The sequence below is a fragment of the Oculina patagonica genome, chromosome 13 (genome assembly GCF_052425735.1).
Source record: "Oculina patagonica isolate OP01 chromosome 13, crgOcupat, whole genome shotgun sequence".
Lineage (NCBI taxonomy): Eukaryota > Metazoa > Cnidaria > Anthozoa > Scleractinia > Oculinidae > Oculina > Oculina patagonica.
In genome coordinates, this window is record NC_135770.1 from 10,000,399 (window position 1) to 10,019,146 (window position 18,748).

The window sequence follows — 18,748 nt, forward strand, 5'->3', positions numbered from 1 at the left end:
TTTTCGCCTTGATTCGGCCAAAATTTAAGAAGAAAAGGAGTGAGCGGAAAACAATCGGCCCAATTTTTGAAAAATCTGTTGCACTGCAACAAATTTTCATCGCAATTCAAATCAAGCAAAGAAAATCGGGTCAACTGGGGCCCCTTGTGTCTATCATGCGCGAACGAAAGAAAAGCTCTAATTTAGCGGCAAATGAAATGTTGAACTCTTCCTTCCACAATAAATCTTTATGAGCAGTATAAAAATAATAGAATCGGTTATATACTCAAAAATAAAGTACATTGTATTTTGTTTTCCGAGTAGTACGAAACACAAGAAGATTAAGTTTTGAAGTGAAATTATGCGCACGATGCAAAACTACGAACCCGTGAAATGTAAACATTGGTTGACCGATATTTTGCCGTTAATAAAAGTGCAAAGTCGCATATTTCCTTGGTGATTCGAGCTTTGAGAAAGTTGATTCATTGTGGAGCTAAAATTTCTCACGAAACGCAAGAAGTTTGGGCTTCCACGCGCACAATGCAAATTCGATGGAGCCAAGCCCATTATGTCGTGTGCCCCTGCATTTATTACGGAACATTGTTACGGAAAATATAATTTAACGGACGTTTTCAGTAAAAGTTTTTTTTTTTTTTGTGTGTAGGTAAACAGATCCACACCATGGTGGCCCATCTTGATGCAGTGACAAGTCTGGCTGTGGATCCAAATGGTCTCTATCTCCTCTCAGGAAGTAAGATTCAAATTGATTAAGGAGTTTAAGCAACAACGAAGGCGATGCCGAGGATAACGTCGCTTAAAAAGTGAATTTATATTTTCTTACGAATCTCGCGATAATCTAGATTCATTACGTTTGTCTATTACTGTCAGTTCTCTTTCAAAACTGGATATGTGAAACAGCGTTTCGCATCGAAAAGGAAACTTTAAAAAATCGCCCTTGTTATTCATTTTCACACATAACGTAAGTTTGGTCATTTTGTTTTGTTTTGCTTTTTAGGTCACGACTGCTCCATTCGCCTTTGGAACCTGGACAACAAAACCTGCGTTCAAGAAATCACTTCGCATCGAAAGAAATTTGATGAAGCGATATACGACGTGGCTTTTCACCCTAATCGACCGTACATTGCTAGCGCGGGCGCAGATGGTATAGCTAAAGTGTTTGTTTGACTTGCAACATTGCCAAGGCAACGGGCACGCGAGCGTGGTTAGTGCAAAAATGACGTCAGGAAGGTTTTATCCAATAACAGCGCTGCGTGGTGTAATTGAAATGGTTTCCTTGAACAAAGTTGGTACCAAGAAGATGGCGTGACGGTCACGCTTGCGGCAGTCCTAGTACTTATGCTGTAACGCCATGGAAACGGCTAAAAACGATTCTAAATGCCTTGGAGTAAAATGTAGAATTTGAAAAAAGCATTCGTCCCTTGTATAACGAGCTTAATGGAGCTGAATGGGGCTGTAAACTGGCATCTAACTCCAAGTGGCTCTCTTCTACGACTGAGAGCATCTAGAACCGAGATATACAAGGTGCGACACAGTATGTTTACATCCCTTCAGAGACGAACTACGCATGACGAGATGTGCTTCTCGTATACGCAGTATTTGCTAAGTACTTTTCTATATAAAGTTGCCAAAGAACAGTTTGATTGGTCTTAAATTAATTTTGGAGTTGCACTTAGTTTTTTGCCATTTATACATTGATTTTGGTCTTCTATCGATAATATGTCAGACGACATCTTTTTTTTTCCTTTTTCTTATAGTGTAGAAATGTAAAGGGCCTTGGGTACTGATTTGTGACTCAGTGAGATAGTCGTGAAATGTAGCGAGAGGTCAACGAAAAGATATTGATTTATAGGCGAACACCATTTTAGCCAGCCTGAGCCTACGGCTTGTTTTTTTTTTTTTGGCATACTAAAATACATGGTACGGTTTTGCTTTTCGATTCCTGTCGTGGAGCGAAGGACACTGACACGCCGTATTGAGAAACTTTGTGAACCTTAAGATAAAATGCAATTTCACAGTTACTCTGGGAGGTGGGTTTGAGAAAAGTAAGACATTGTAGCGACTATCGAGACAGTCAAGGTTCTTTTTTTTTTGCCAACGGTTGGCTCCTTTTCCTTCTATTTAAAGGGACTATGTCACGGGGATTTCGCAGATTTTTGATCTAAACTGTTTTGAAATTAGTGATAGGCAACTTAACCCTAAATAAACATTATCTTTGAACTTCTAAAGGAAGATATAACCTTTATTTGCGGTTAGAAATCAAGCTACGGCTATAAATATCAATATTTCGAAGACGCGCGAAAACAATTTGAAAACTTTTGCCTAACTTTTTCAAATTGCAATCCGTTTCCATCCGCAGCCAAAGATGATCGTTAACATTTTCAGTGCTCTAATATAGCAATTTTTAATAAAAATGGACTATTATTTTTAAGTTTCCTGCGACACAAATATAAATTTTGGCGGTTCAAAAATTAGTAAAAATCCGTGACATAGTCCCTTTAACCCGGGTCTGGCTTGAATTTCATCCCTGTCACACGTGACCCTTGGTCAATTTCACTCCAGATCACGTCGACCAATCAAAAGTTCAAGCGATAATAAAGGAGGAATGGTGCTTCACCCAGCGCCCTTCATAGTCGAATGCGGACTATATTTGTTTTCATGACCAAACAGTACTTACAGAAAACATTTGAAGCTTAGGAATAGTATCTAAATTAATTTACCAATTTACATCATCAGAGAACTGCCAATATAACGTGTCGGTTTTTGTTAAGCGTTTTGAGAAATACGTTTTCTTTGCTAGTATTTTGGTCCTAAGTGTGATATCCCTAAATCATAGCATTTTGGAGCAAAACAAAAACAAAGAAATAGGGAATAGTTTCAGGAAACTTTTCATACATTTGTTTTTATTTGTGACAAAACTGGAAAGGGAAACCAGTATTCTTGCGGAAGACCTCCAAATAAAGGCGTTGTCAATCAAAGCTGTTATTAACTAGCTATGGAGATATTTAATTTGATTGACAGCTTGTATTCATACTTATTCTTGGAACACTTTGTAATGAAATCAAGTCGTCAATTTGGCTCTAAGGCTGTGTATGTATGCGCTCAAGAATATTTTTGGGCAAAAATTGTACAGTAATTTTGATTTCAACCATTTCTTGTATAGGCTAATCTAAGGTTAACCCGAGAGATGTTCTGATTAATAGGGACAAGTAAAATTTCAACTTCTTTAGAAAGGTGGTCTTGAGGATTTTGTTTAAATATTTTGTTCATTCTGAGCGGGCCGTCTAGATCCGTGCTCGTCGCTGAAATCATTTGGGGAAGATTTCCTTGGACCTTAACTTGCGAATATGGTGCTGAACAGACCAAATACGGTTTTGCTGTGGAACTTGAGAGAAGCTGAAGGCAACTGAGGGGCAACATGTGTTTGTATGGAAGAACGCTTTGTTCCTCCTCCTCCTCCTCCTGCTCCGCCTCCTCCTCCTCCTTCTCCCTCCCCCATCCCGAGCTATCTTTCACAAAGCTTTGTTTTGTTACTATTCAACAAATGCGCGCGCCTGCGATATACGTACGTTGTCAAGATTCGTCCGAAATCTTGGAAATGCTGCACAATCCCATTTTTTTAGCTGGAAAATGCATTTTGTTAACAATTTGTTGAATAATAAAACAATTATCCTGCTCAATCTTGCGGAATAGCGTCTGATTCTAGCCAACTCGGCCTACGGCCTCGCTGGTTAAGTATCGGGCGATATTACGCGCGATTTCGCAGGTTAATTGTTAATTATACATGTCGTGTTTGCAAACAATTTATTTTGTCTTTCTGGGCGTTATAAACATTTTTTCAATATTTTTCTTACCCCCCCCCCCCGCCCCCCCCCCCCCCTGCAATAAAATAATGGTCCGCCCTTAAAAAACCCACTGGCAAAACCAAGACCATGCGCCTAAACTGCAGGAAGAACAATCCCACCATGCAATGGCGGCAATGAATCGGAAGGCGTTGAAAAAAGACGGCACAGGGCTAGACATCAAAAGAGGACTTGCCCTAGCAAGGATTGCTTTTGTTACGCTACAGCCCAAGCTATAGTAAAGTAAATGAAAAGAACCTCGATGTAACGAAACCCTGTTGTAGCGAAGGCATATCAGGGTCCTTCAGATCGGAGTACGAGTGCGAGACTGTGTACGAGGTCGACTTTTCCAACATTTCGCACCAATCTCGTACTGATGTAGTCTCCTTTTCAGCTAGTCAGCAACAGGGAGGAGTAAGGGCTCTGGGAACGTAACTGGACTGAAATTGACTGCAAGGCTGAACATACTACGTGAAAAATAGACTTTGCGAGACACCCACACGACTAGAACCGATAAAGCAGAATGTTGGTGTCTCGCAAAGTCAATTTTTCACGTAGTATGAAGAAACCCCAGTGGTCCTGGTAGAAATGTCCTAAGCACAGTCACACAGTTTAAATTGGCCGATATTTTAACACTTATTTTTTCCTGTGGTGACCTCAGCGGGCCGTGGTTACTACTGTTGTTACTACTAGTAAATACATACACCTTATTCGATTGTTTACCATAATATAATAAGTGCGGATATCTTGCGAGTCGCGTAGTATTTTTCCGAGCCCCGTAGGGGAGAGGTAAAATACGAGAAATGAGCAAAATATCCGCGCGTATTATAAGTTAAACCATCGACTAAGGGATTTATTATTCCATTATTTTTTCCACTGAGGTTTGGTCGCTTGGCCATTTTGTTGCTTCCCTTTTCCCCTTTTTTTTTACCTTTCCGTCCGTATTTTTGCCCTGTTCTACAGTGTAATAACGTGTCATATTTTGCGCGTTGTCTTGACCTAATATGTTAAAATGGCGCAATAGTGAAATAATAAAGTTGCATTGCAACTACCATCCTTGTTCTTGTGTTAACATGAACACATCAATAACGAGAAAAAATGTTTTTTAATAGCTTTTGTTTTATTCTAATATTACAACATGCCTTAGATAATTAGCTTACTGTCACACACACAGGACTTCAGGAAACCTTATTAGTTGTCAACTTCTTTAATGGATTATGCAATCACTGTCCCCAGTTTACACACGAAGTTACACACAGGGGACCTTTAACATAATTGCACTTTTTCCCTCTTAATAAAGTCAACCCTCACAACTGACGGACACCTTCAGGACCGCGATTTAGTGTCCTGTCCGTAATAACGGGGTGTCCGCAAGGCGGGAGTTGACTGTAATATGTCGAAAGATTACAATTCCATAAGCCTTTAGTGTAGACTGTAGAGTGGCCAAATTTTTTCTGGATTTGGCAATCATTGTCCCCAATCTGCACATGCACTTACACAGAGGGGACCTTTCAATACACACAAATTCCGCCCTTTTAATATTTTATCAAAAGCGCGTTACAAGATTACAATCGCATTAGCCTTTAGTGTACTTCCCCGTGAAAAGTGGCTTATTTATTACAGCGGTATTTCGTAATTATTGTCCCCAGTCTTCACACCATCTTATACACAGGGGACCTGTTAAAAAAATGCACATACCCGCCAACATATTGTATAGAAAGTGCATTAAAAGATGATTGGCTTATTCTCAGATATATGAATAAAGCTACTGCCCCCCGTCTAAGTACGTGATACAAGTTCAATCATGCAATGATCGTCGCTTGGTAAAGACCCCCTCAACGATTGCCCTTTTCTTTTGTTTTCAAACAAGCTTGTTTTCCTCGAACTCTAGATTGACTAGATTGACTCGTGGTATTCATTACCCATACACATACTATTTAGGGGACACAACTAAAAAACTAACTAATGCTAATAATAATGCTAGTATATGTATATAACAATGACATCTATAAAATCTATGATTAGAAAACTATGCCTCTGTGTAAAATCTATTGTTAAAACCTGTAACTATGTGCGAAAACTATGATTGAAAACTATGAGTGAATAGGCTCAAAAGATTTCACATTGCAGGTAACATTGCACGTAACTAGTAATACAAAGACGAGCTACTCGCTTTACGATGCCTAACATTTGGTTTAGAGAAATTTTCGATTGAGTGTCAAAATCTATCCAGAACTGCATTGGTTTTGCTTCATTACGCTCTGTGATTGGTTTAAAATCTCGCGCCACCTACTCAACCAATCAGAAATAAAAGCTAAACCAATCGTGCTTGCTCGAATACGTTCTCCCGCGCATTGTGGTGCTTACATGTTCTTGCTTCGAGTTGTGATTTGCTCACTGGATTGTCCGTGTCCTTTGTGATTGGCCTGAGTGATAACTTTAGTTTTGGTTTTATAAAACTCAAACAAAAATCACTCTAAGAGACCTATGCAGTTACAGATTATAGTTATAGTTACTTATTATCTTTATCATACGTAGCGAGTATACCTAGCCGGAAACATTAACTATGACTGTTTCAAAGGCAATCTGTACATGAAACAACCCTGTACACGTTAACGAATATAACCTTTCTAATATCAGAGAACATACTTCCATTCTGGGTAGAATTTAGCACTGCCTGGCCGGGTGCCTTATTAATCTTTCTTGCTGTCTGTCAGTCTTGCTAACAAGGCGTCGAGTTTCTTGTTTGTTTCATCCTTGTACTCTTTGACATCTTTGACAAGCTCTTCTAACTTCCGGTTTGTTTCTTCCAAGCATTTTCTAACATTGCTGTCAAGGTCTTCAACTTCCCTCGGGCACATCTAAAAAGAGTAGTTAAAAAACAGAATTAACTCGGTTGTTTCTAAGGCCTCTTCAACTTTTCTAACAGATGAAAAAATAAATAAATGTTTCACAAGCCAAGACCTCATGGTAGCCAGAACAAGAGTGAGAATGTTTAACGAGCAGTACAATAGCTCGGCGTGTTGTGAATTTTCCATGTTCCATGTTTTCATGTTGAATTTGAACGTTTAAACTATTCTCAGCTATAAGACAGTTTTCGCATAGCAAGCTTAAGCTTCCGAGGGAGCCAACAGACATTTAATTCCATACTTTACCATTTACTCCTCCTGATTAAGCATCGCCCTTCGAGTTAGCGACCCACATAATAGCAAAACATTTTTATAAGCACCACCCTCAACGCCATCGCGCTGATGCGACGAGACCTATACTCACTGATGCAGCTACTTGACTTTGATTGAGAAAGAATCAGTAGAGTTTTGGTTGTTGTTGTTATCGATTTTGGACAAAAAGGAGCTATGTTTTATTCATAAATCAGCTGGTTCTTAATGGGTTTTTAAAAAGCGCCGCCCTTGAATAAGCACCGCATCAAAAACTCATAAAAATAACATGTGCCGCGCAAGAGAATACTGTATTTTTATTTCACTCAACTGAAGAGTCTGAGATTTGACAACAACAACAACAACTACAACTTTATTTATTCACCCCTTAATATTTTACAAAAGGAAAAATTTCTATAATGACGACGTAACTGTACAGAGATCCGTGCGTTATCTCTGATTGGTTTAAAATTTTCGCGCGCATGTCACAAACTTGGACTTTTTCTGGCCAAGTCTCAGACGTCTCTCAGGCAGAAAAGAATCGAACACAAGAAGAGAGAAGTCTGTTTACTCAAGCAATGACATCCAAGAGAAACTGTAAAAGTAAAGTTTCTAAGCCTAGTGACTAGTATCACATCACATCACATCATCGTCATCGTCATTATTTTCTTTTTCACAACTGGTAAATAAGACCTTTAGTCCATATTAAGTTACTCCGAGCATTCTGTTAGGTTACACAAAAAAATTCTCCAGTACCCAATTATACACCTGGGTGAAGAGAGGCACGATGAAACTGAAGTGTCCTGCCCAAGAATACAACACAGTAACCCGACAGGGATCGAACCCAGTACGCTCGATCCAGAGCCTAACGCACAAACCATTGGGGCACCGCGCCTCACACAACAGACAGACTGGTCCAGTAGACCTTAATGATCGCAAAACGCCAAGTTATAGACGGCGTATCCGGCCCGCCATCGTGGTTTACTCGAAGCACTCGATTCGCTTCCCGTACAAGGAGTAAGGCCTAGCGTACAATTTTTAATTCTTACCTTAGCCAACACGATACTCCTTTGAGTCATGCCAATGTAAGGATATAACGGTTTGTCAGAGTCCAGGAGAAACTGATCCTCTCCTTCTTCGGTAATAACGTTCCTTCCGTTAAATGAAAAAGTAACTGGAACTTGTCTTTTCCCGTCTTTCTCTTTTTCTTTCTCATAAATTACTGTACATCGAATCCGGTCACCTCGACGCACCAGGGCAAGTCCTGCGAAACATGCACATAGATTATTACTTACACCAGGATTAAAATGTAAGTCGTAGTACAGATCCCGTAAGATATGCCTTTTTCAATCTCACATATTAAAGAATGCCCTAAAAGACCCTAAAAAGCTGTGTCAAACCGAAGGGAACGTCCACATAATAGTTTAATACAGGTAGCATAACGACCAAAAACTGAACACGAATGGACATCGTCATGACTGAGTAAGATTTAGATAAATTATAGACAGCGAACTTGAAAAAATCTGGAATAAAAAAAACACTGCTTTAATACTAGTAAAAACACGGTTTTGATTTAGTTTCTGCTTTTACTACTTCTTAATACCTTTAGTTTGTTTTCCATTTGTATTATTGTGAAAGATGTTTCCATCATCAGTGTGATATCCCACGGATTCTTTAAACCATCCTGGCATATGGCTCGTGTTGTAATCCTCGGCCGTCGCTCCTATTCCCAGCCATTTGTCGTCCCCAGTCTCTAAAATCAAGACCTAAAAGGCAAAAGCATCTTTAAAAACTCCTCTGAAAATTTAAAGCCACAGGTTAAGACAATATACGGGTTTGCACGTAAAAGTGCTGATATTATAAAAAAAACATTGCCTGGTTTGTCCAAAAACAGGACAAAATGAAATCAATCGTAATGAAGGAAAGGTGCTCAATGATTGTAATACAAATTATTTATATTACTACCCGCTCAAACTTTCGCAAGTGCTTTATAAATCCAGACAAAATGTTCTTTGTCTTCTTCATTTTTTCTTAATAGTAACTAAGTCTTCAGTCAATTCAGTGAGCTATAATCTAACAATTTGTTATGTCGTCTCATATGTGAACAAAGGAATCAGTGAATTATAATACTGCAGCAAACCATGTTACAGTCAACATAGTTTGCATAATTACTTTCGAGTTTTATCAAGCTCACTCGAGAATTAATTGTCATAGACATCCTCTTGCCAAGCGGGCAGTTGAGCGCGAATATGGCTACCTTTTAGGCTCGTCAAAAAGTTTTTTATTATTATGCAATAAATAAGACCTTAGTGGAAATCATTCAATTTTAACAATTGATGTATCAATATAACACGTAAATCAATCTTATTCATTTGAATTGAGCTTATTTAGTGGCTGCCCAATGATTCAACTCGTAACGGACATCAACATCAGTAACATTGACAACCAATCGTTGAGTAATCCGTGAGGTAAGTTTGTTTATTCAAAGGGTAGGAGTATTTTCGTACGTGTATTGTGCTCTTACTCCAAATTCTAACGTTACATAATGCATCACTTGTGTCAACTACTGAACTTGCAATAATTAGTTATAGAATGTTGCTACTCACCTCAAAATGAGGAAACTCGGCAGAAAACTGTTCACGATATGCAGCACCACAAAAAAAGGGCGGGGCTTCTATCCGTATGAACGGGTGGGCTTTCCACATCTTGGAAAGATCAGAAAATAAACTGAGTAACTAGCTATTGCAAAAATAATATACAGTTTTCTTTTCGACTAGAACATGTTTGAAGAATTTCGAGGCCGAGAAAGCCAAAATTATAACAAACACATGGAAACATACTCAAGGTTCAAATTTGGGTAAGGGCTTTAAACTTTGTCTAGTTTTTGAACGAGTGGAATACATGAACAATATTATTCATAACATGACATCTTTGTTCCAATCCAACCTGGAACTAACATTGTTATATTAATATACTCATCTACAGGACTGGCAATCTGATTGGTCCTACTAAAGGTGTGTGACACAGTATACCATCACTTCCTAAATAGAAATACCGGTGGCGGTTTCTTTTTTATTTCTTTAAACTTAGTTTGCATCATTTTCTGTCGAAAAGAATTTATGGTTACAAGGAAAAAAAAATCTTTAACCGTTTCAAGACTTTGACATGTGCTTGTTTGTGAGAAAGAAACAGAGTACCATTTAGGACAATGCACCTGCAAAAACCCTTTTGCTGTTCTGTAAAAAGAGTTCACTATTTTTACAGTTCTCATCGTACACCTTGTTTCCCCCACCCCTCCCAAACTCACCATCCCTTTACAGTAATAGCGCTGCGCACAGTTTCTAAAACTAGTTTCTTTCACCCTAGACCCCCCACACAACTCAGACAAGAATTGCATTCCGGTCAAAGGTTTTGTATGAGCGCGATTTATGGTAGTTAAGGAAAGCGGGCAAAAAACCAAAATTAGTGGTCTAGGCTTTCAATGAGCCTGAGTAATATTGAAAGCCAAACATTGCTGTCATAGGAAAGGTAAAACTGATTCAACGTATCCAGAAAATGGACTAAACATGACAAATTACTCGAAGATCCAATAGAGCCTGAGTGATAGATCCTCATTTCCAACTACCAAAAAGCTCCAAAACATTCTCAGGAATTCGATAAGATTACTTCACGCAGAAACGTGATCAAAAGAATACTATTCACACTTCATCCAGGCCTTAGAAAAGTGGGCAGTTAACCAGAAATTCGTCTTCGAGACTAGCAGTAGCAGGAGAACTATTTGTCGGGCCATCGGTTCAGGTGGTTGCATGAGATATTGAACAGAAAGCGTAAATGTTGTTCAATTTATAAAGCGTTCAGAGTGACAGTTAGTTTGGAGGACATACATACATAAATAAATACAAGTATTTCGCTGACGATATGTTTGACGCGGATATAAATACGCCCTGTAATGAAAGTGGTTCACGACCTGCCCTCTCGTCTTCTTACGGCGGGTTAAATAAACGAATCGGCCGGTATTATAATGTTTCTTTTCGAGATTTCCTGTGTTTTATTGGCTTTTTGGCTTAGTTTAATTAGTTCAGGTGTGCTACGCGATGAACCACTCGGAACGAATCCCCTGAATTTTGGATGCTTAAATAATAATACTAAACTAGTAATCAGAGATTAGGGGAGTGCGTTCGCCTATAGGTAAAATAGACCGCAAGGCAGGCAGGCAGTGGCCAAAAAACGATATGTTCGGCCTACTAGTAGTATGCCTTATACCAAAGTTAGTTACTATGCTTCTATTTCACTAAACGCGAGGGGGATAAGTATGAGAAAGATGGTGTGACGAGTCAAAAGAACATAGAATGAATGAAATATAATGTACATAAAAATAATTATTTATTTCACTTGACTTGTTATCGTTTGGCACTAACGAGATTTAAACTTCCACAAACTTCTGGAAATAGTTTCACTTCGATTTAAAATTCCACAGAGTACTTAAAAATACAGACATAATTCACACAGTAATCCATTACACGCATGTAACATTCAATATACAACTTCTTGTCAAAACGTCTAGTGTTTCTAGGAATAATGATATATTACAAATTCAAAGAAGTGATAAAACAATTTTGATCCGTATTATACCCACTCTCGATGCATGTAATTCTAACAATTTGTAGTTTTGTGCAACATATAATTGCAGGAAAACACGCTGGTTTACCTACCAATGAACTCCGTACGAAACTACGCATCGACTTACTCGATTTCCACTCTTTTTTTGACGTTCAGTGGCTGAAGACAACTCTGCTACCGTGGATGATAACCCTCTAATGTTCTCCACGACATTTACGGAAAAATTACAATTTTGGCCACACGTTTTTAGCCCATTTTTCAAGCAAAATAATGTTTTTGAGCTCAGTTTGGGACGCCATCTTGTTTTGCATGATATCGAGGCCATCTGTGGCAACCAATTTCCCGGCCGAGATTTGCCCCTGCAAAAATCAACCGGGGAGGCCAATCTGGCGTCCTTACATCTGCGCGCGCAATGCGGCTCGATTCATTCCGCATAACAGTACACAGGCATACCAACTCAAAAGACACAGGATACAAAAACAAAATTAGGCTTGCGCTCTCCTTCGTCGAACGCAATAATGATAATAATTATTAACAATTAGATTATGAGCTCAAGATTTCTATCGTTTTTTGCTCGAAACTGAAGCAAAAGCCAAGTTTTCATTGTAAAATGACGATTGAAAGATGTACTGACTTACAAGAAACAAGACGCCTTAAGCTTAAAGCTTAAAACCGGGCGGTTAGTGTTTAACTATTTGATTAGGCAAGTGCAGCAAAAACTTTTAAAATACCATTTAATTGAGAAGCACACAAGTCTGTGGTTTGTTTGTCCATGCTTGAACAAATTCCTGCTTAGGCTTCCAATTTTTTGTTAATAAAGAATAATCTCTGTATTTTTAGATTTTAGTTTTTACCTAAGGTTAATGGAAGATTAGATTATTAACATTATCATACACTTAACAAAGTGCAGACTACTCATAAAATTTTGAACAGCTGTTCTGATAAGAAAACCATGAAAAAAGGACAAAGGTTGCGCGATACAATCAAACATGGATTTTTATTCAACACCCCCCCTCAACCTCTCCCCCCCCCCCATTTCCTCTTCTTTTAGCCATTAACCTTCGAATATCTCCCCACCTACTCCGTCCTCCCCCATTCCTGCAGCCTTTGACTTTACTCCCTCCCATCACTCATTCTACTCTTCGGTGATGGCGCCAGCCGAGAAGCAGTTTGGGGGCGAGTAGCTGTGACACACAAGTCTGAGGTTTGCATAAGTTATGCAGTTTCCGTGAGTTGTAATATGTCAAAATGTCCTTCATTACATTAGCTGCTTTTATCAACATGCCTGGATAAATTACTGATTATTACGTTTTGTGTATTTCTAATCTTGAATAAATGAACCCAAACCAGTTCGTTAAATACTAAGAAGCGTTTAAGGTTTATTTAAAAAAAAATGTATCACAAACAATAAAGGGAATAATAAAAAATTAGAAAGCTTTTTAGCTTTTAAAAATGCAAGCTCTTCAAGTCAAGCTGATTCTTCGATCGAAAAACCTGCCTATGTGCTGCATTTTGGGAAGCAGTCACGCAAACACCAGTTCTTGCTTGCGTGATTCATTACAGGTAATTTCTCTCTCGCCGTTCGGTTCCGACTGAAACTCAAAACCGTTGAATGAAAAACCAAAAAATATATTGATTTCTCGAAAAAAAGAGCGGAGTAACCAGAAAATTACAGTATTGGCTCCTGCTCAAATAAAACGAGTCACATAAATAAAATTGAATAAAAATAAAACGAGTTACATAAATATCAAGAATAACAGAAAAACCTCAAAACACAATTAAGAAAGAATAAATGTGAAAAAAGAAAAAAAAGATTCAAGATGAGGTCTAGAAACATTTTAATGGCATTAAAAATTTAAATACTTTAAAGCCGTAAAATTAGCCAAAACGCAATTTTTTTTTCGCCGTCTATTATTTTACTCGATGGCTTTACCGATCCAAATTCCATTCTAGTTTTTAGAAATTATTATATTACTAATTTACATTTACATTTTTGTTTTTCTAAGCTCTTGAAAAGTGTGCGAGTAAAGGTTTTACTTCAAGAACCAAAACAAAGTTATTTTGTTGTGCAAACATTCAATTCGTCTGTGACACACGACTTGGTCGAATGAATATGGACAAAATGGACACAATTCTTGCTAAATAGAAAACATCTTCAAAGTAGAGTCTGGCCCAAAAATGCTTTGTCGAGCTTTGGCTACCAGCCGTTATTAAAAGCAGAAGCTTGCTGCAAAAACATTGCGTGACTGACGTAAAAAAGAGCTTTGTCAAAACAATCACCGGTTTCGCACTCTTTTTCTCGCTTGAGTCGAACGCTTGAATATAAACACAAAAATATACATTTCACGCTTAACAGAAATCAGGGTATCGGGCAAAATTTTAAATAGGAGAGTTATCTTAGCTCCTGCTGAGTAAATATCAGAAGTGCGAGATTTGAATCCTGGCCAAGAAAGCGGCCAAGCAAACTACTACGACAAACACGGTAAATCAAAAACATCACACGGTACCTCAATCTATAAATAGATGTTGTTCGTTTCAAAAGCCTAAAAACCCAACAAAAACGAACAAATGAAAGAAACATGAACAAAGGTTTCAAACGGAATTTTTATTCAGGATGGGGTCAAGAAACATTTTGAAAGGCTTAAAGATTTAAATTTCAAAACCGTGAAATTTTGCATGCTGTGGTAGAATTTAATTACATGTAATTTCCCGCACCAATATTTAATTTTGCAGACCATTTTTTATACTTGCTCACTTTACGGATTTTTTTCAAAAATTCCATCATAGTTCGTAGAAGTACTATACATTACCATTTTTTTCTGAAGTCTTGGGAAGTGTGTAAGAAAACACTGAAGTAAAGCTTTTTTATCAAAAACTCAAGTGCTCAACTGTGCACGGATGAAAATGGACATAATTAATTCGGAAAGTATCTTCAAAGTATTCTGGCTAAAAATGTTCTGGCTACCAGCCGTTTTTTTAAAGCAGTTTAATATGCGTAAAGCTTGCTTCAAAAACATTGCGTGACTGACATAGCGGTTCGGCAGTACTCCCTTGAGTAAAACGCTTGAATAAAATAAAAACATATATTTCACGCTTAACAGAAATCAAGGTTTTAGATAGAATTTTAAATAGAAGAGTGATTTAATAGCTCCTGCCGAGTAAATATCAAAAGTGCGTGTTTTGAATCCTTGCCAAGGAAGCGGCCGAGCGGGTCTGGAACGATTTACCGACAAGACTACTACTACGACGAAAAAATTCCGTGCGATTTATGAACCGGGCCCAGTCTCCGCCCGGTTATTTAAATGAATAATAAATGCTTTTCTTACCATGTAAATCTTCATTACATATTTCATCACAGTCTTTATCTTCTCCAAAATCGACTCGAATAGTAAACTATCCAAGTCCTTCTTCACGGACAATTTAAAAAGCGAAAAAGCGGCGGCCATTCTGTTGACAATCGCACGCTGTTTCGCTACTCACCATCTACAACAGAATAGATAGTGAGTAGCGTAGCCAATCAGAGAACAGCATTCGTGATAGAACGCTAGTAGATTTATACCAGGGGGAGGGGGGGGGGGGAGAAAGTCGGCACTTTTCTTTGAAGACACAGCAGTGCCTGGAAACGGTGCGAGTCTATGTCAATCAAGCCGATGCTAAGAAAGACGTCAAACCAAAGTTTTGTTTTCTCAGAAATATTTAAATATAAATGACTGCGTGCGTGTGAAATGCGAATAGTGGCGAAGTTTGCGTTTGATATTTTACGCCGCTGAGATGTTTTGACATTTTCAGCCAGATTTCTCACCTGATGTTTCACGTCACTGAGAATGTTTTGGCGGCGTGGAATAACAAGCGAAAAATTTGTCACGGTTGAAATTTAACAACCAAAAAATGAGAAATAGTTTCAGAATCATTGGAGTTATTTTTAATTAGTATAATTCGAAAGCCTTACTTTTGCCAGACTGGTCACCGTTATCACTGTTTGTTGTTTTGATGTCCGGCAAACTTTAAAGGAGCAATCAACATGCAAATAGCTATTGTGTTTTGTGCACGGTCAAGACCAAAACATGCGAACTAAACAATGAACTTTGTCAAGCTATTTACTACACCCTCAGCAACTATTCGATAGCTACTGCGCAGTCTCAGTTGCCCGGCACCGCTTTGAGTCGTGTAACAAAGGAAGTTTCTCCCCCCTCCCACCCTGGTCCAAGACCAATTGCTGTCCAAATTTGAGCCTTATGGCACTCTTGGAAGTGAGAAGGTCAAAAAGTTTTCGCATGATAATTTCTGCAATTTACCAGCAAACGAATGAATCATTTCATTGAACCAGACAACCGAACTGCTGCTTTCGATAGTCTTATTGACAGTCTTATTGTGTCACCCACAAATGACCACTGCTCACCATTAGAGTTCTCAGTAGCTCAGTGGTTAGAGCGTCCGACTAGTGTACGGAAGGTCGTGGGTTCGAGTCCCATCTGTGAACTCAGAATTTTTTTCTGAGTTCTTTCTCTCCACACAACAATCCATTATTATTTATTTGATTATTAACTTGAAGTTGATAAAGATAAATTAACTGCCATAGTAAATTTGGATAGCTGACGTTTCGAGCACTAGGCCTTCTTCGGTGCAAAATTGGGAAACTGTGGGTTGCGTGCATGTTTATGTAGTGGAGAATGTTATACTGGAAATAATTTTTTGTTCTGAAGTTTTTCGCCCAGCAGGTGGGGGGGAGTGCAATATGAAAGGGACGGGAATGCTCGTCGTCTCATTTAGGTCTAAGTACGGGTGTTCAGGATAGAAAACCAACAGTGTTAGCCGTCAAGGTCTCGGTTAGGGTAACATAAAGAAATGAAAAGAAAACTCATAATGTGTTGTCGGACCGATCCTAAACATTGGTCCCTTTTAGAGGCCAAAAAACGTTGTGCAAAGCCCAAATTACATTCGTTTCCTATTATGTTTGAAAAGCATCGTTGTAGTGTCATAGAAAATTCTAATTCTCTATAATTATGATTCAGTTTCAATTACCTTTGGGCCAACGCTCAGCACTCCTGGATCACTGCCTTGGGATGTAGATGTCGTACTAAGAGCCTGCTTATCATCCCTCAACATCTAAAAAGTGTAGTTAAAATAAAGAAACAAATTTATTCGGTTGTTTCCGAAATCTCTTCTACTATTGTATTCTTCCAACAAATAATGGAAAAATATTTCTCAAGCCAAGATAAAACGGTTAACATAATGAGAGTGAGAATGTTTAACGAGCAGTTCAATAGCTCTACGCACTGTTAATTTTTCATGTTCCATGTTTTCATGTTGAACGGGGGCGTTTTCAACTATTCTCAGCTGCAAGACAGTTTTTACATGGCTGGCATGCGAGGGGGCGCATGCTTCACGCTTAACCTTATTTACTCGTTAAAGCACCGTCCTCGATTAAATGTCGCCCTCAAATGAGCGCCGGACATGAGAGCAAAAACAAATTTAAAGGCGCTACCCTCAAATAAGAGCCGCAGCACTGAACAACACACGGCGCTAATTCGACTAGACCTGCACTCCAATGTTGGTACATAACTGCGATCGAGAAAGTAAAAGTGGCATCGGCATTGTAAACTGTGAGTATCGGCTGTTGTTTTTTTCGTGGCTGTTGTTGTTGTTTGTTTTTTTCATCGATTTTGGATAAAAAAGGTTATGTTTATTCAAAAATCGATCAGGTTCTTAATAAGTTTTAAATAAGCGCTGCCTTTGAATTAGCGCCACCTTCGAAAACACGCCGAATTAACGCCTCCCTGGAATGTTATAAGCGTCGCATCAAAATCTCAAAAAAACAAATAATAACATGCGCAGTGCACGAAAATACTGTATTCTTCTGCCACTCAACTGAAGAGTCTGAGATTTGAACAGAAAATTTCCATAATGACGACGTAGTGGTAAAGAGATCCATGTAGTATCCCTGATTGATTGATTCGCTTGGTTTATAAAATTTTCACAGGCATGTCACAAACTTGGAATTTTTCTGGTCACGTCTCAGACGTCTCTCAGGTAGGAAAAAGTGAGCACATGAAAAGAGAAGTCTGTTTACTCAAGAAATGATATCTGAGACAAACTGGCCTAGTGACCAGCTTCGCATTAATTATATTAAATTAATTCAAATTAAATTAATTATTTATTTATATTAATTGCATATCTGTCTGGATTTGACAAAACGTGGACTCCGGGATCCGTGCTTGAAGGCCGACGCAGTTGGCCTTCAAGCCTTTGCGGCCCGAGAAATTTGAGGGGGGGGGGGGGGGCAACGTCACCGACCCCGTGGGCAGCTAGCTGGGGCCCTGACCTAACAACCCTAGGGAGCCCTGGGTCAGCTGTTGAATTGCAATCCGGCTGGAGGGGGGGGGGGGGTGTCTAAAGTCAGGTTTTTGGCTTGTTTTCTGCAAAGACTTTGCTTTGAAATGTGGTCAGGACTGCTCCTGGTTTTTGGTTTTGGGGGGGGCTGGCTCAGAAGCCTTGAGACCTCTGAGAGCTCAGCTGCGACCGGGCCTGGGAAGGCTTCCTAGCAGTGCCCCTGGGCTCTCTGAAATCCACAGGGGGAAGGGAGGGGAGGGCTAAGAGAGTTGCTGGCCCCAGGCAGTTCCTGGGGCCTTGTTTTCTTAAATCAGGACAGATATATTGTATAGATGTATATAGATTTTATCTTAGAGTTTTTTATAAATATTTTATAGTATATATGTTACTATTATTTTTGTTTTTTCTTTTTCTTTAGGGGGTCGGCTCTATAGGAGGACTGGGTTCCTCACTGCCGGCACCCTATTGCAATATTTTTATTATTTTCTCTCTTTATTGCAATAAAGTTGTTATAAATAAATTATGCTATCATTGTCATCATCATCATTTTCTTTTCCCCAACTGGTAAATAAGACCCTTAGTCTAAATTAAGTCACTCCGAGCATTCTGTCAGGTTGCCCGATTAATTCGCTGGTACCCAATTATACTTATTACCTAAAATGAAGTTGTTACAATACTCTTATGGGTGAAGAGAGGCACTATGAAACTAAAGTGTTCTGACCAAGAACACAACACAGTAACCCAGACAGGGCTCGAACGTCGTACACTCGATCAAGAGCCTAACGCACACACCATACATCA

At 38.9% G+C, this 18,748-nt stretch overlaps 2 protein-coding genes across 2 annotated transcripts in view; one reads left to right on the top strand and one right to left on the bottom strand.

The window, feature by feature from the left end:
• Positions 1-3,230, top strand: part of LOC144636932 (striatin-like) — a 31,146-nt gene extending 27,916 nt beyond the window's left edge. The window contains exons 11-12 of the mRNA XM_078496129.1: positions 644-730; positions 995-3,230. Of these exons, the coding sequence (XP_078352255.1) occupies positions 644-730; positions 995-1,164 (257 nt within the window). The 3' untranslated portion in view covers positions 1,165-3,230. The remainder of the gene's footprint in view (positions 1-643; positions 731-994) is intronic.
• Positions 3,231-4,925: 1,695 nt separating this feature from the next.
• LOC144636696 (uncharacterized) overlaps positions 4,926-18,748 on the bottom strand; it is a 366,639-nt gene continuing 352,816 nt past the window's right edge. Inside the window, exons 39-43 of the mRNA XM_078495881.1 lie at positions 16,640-16,723; positions 9,604-9,702; positions 8,601-8,763; positions 8,047-8,261; positions 4,926-6,700 (exon numbers count right to left, since the gene is read on the bottom strand). Coding sequence (XP_078352007.1) covers positions 6,533-6,700; positions 8,047-8,261; positions 8,601-8,763; positions 9,604-9,702; positions 16,640-16,723 — 729 coding nt within the window. The 3' untranslated portion in view covers positions 4,926-6,532. The remainder of the gene's footprint in view (positions 6,701-8,046; positions 8,262-8,600; positions 8,764-9,603; positions 9,703-16,639; positions 16,724-18,748) is intronic.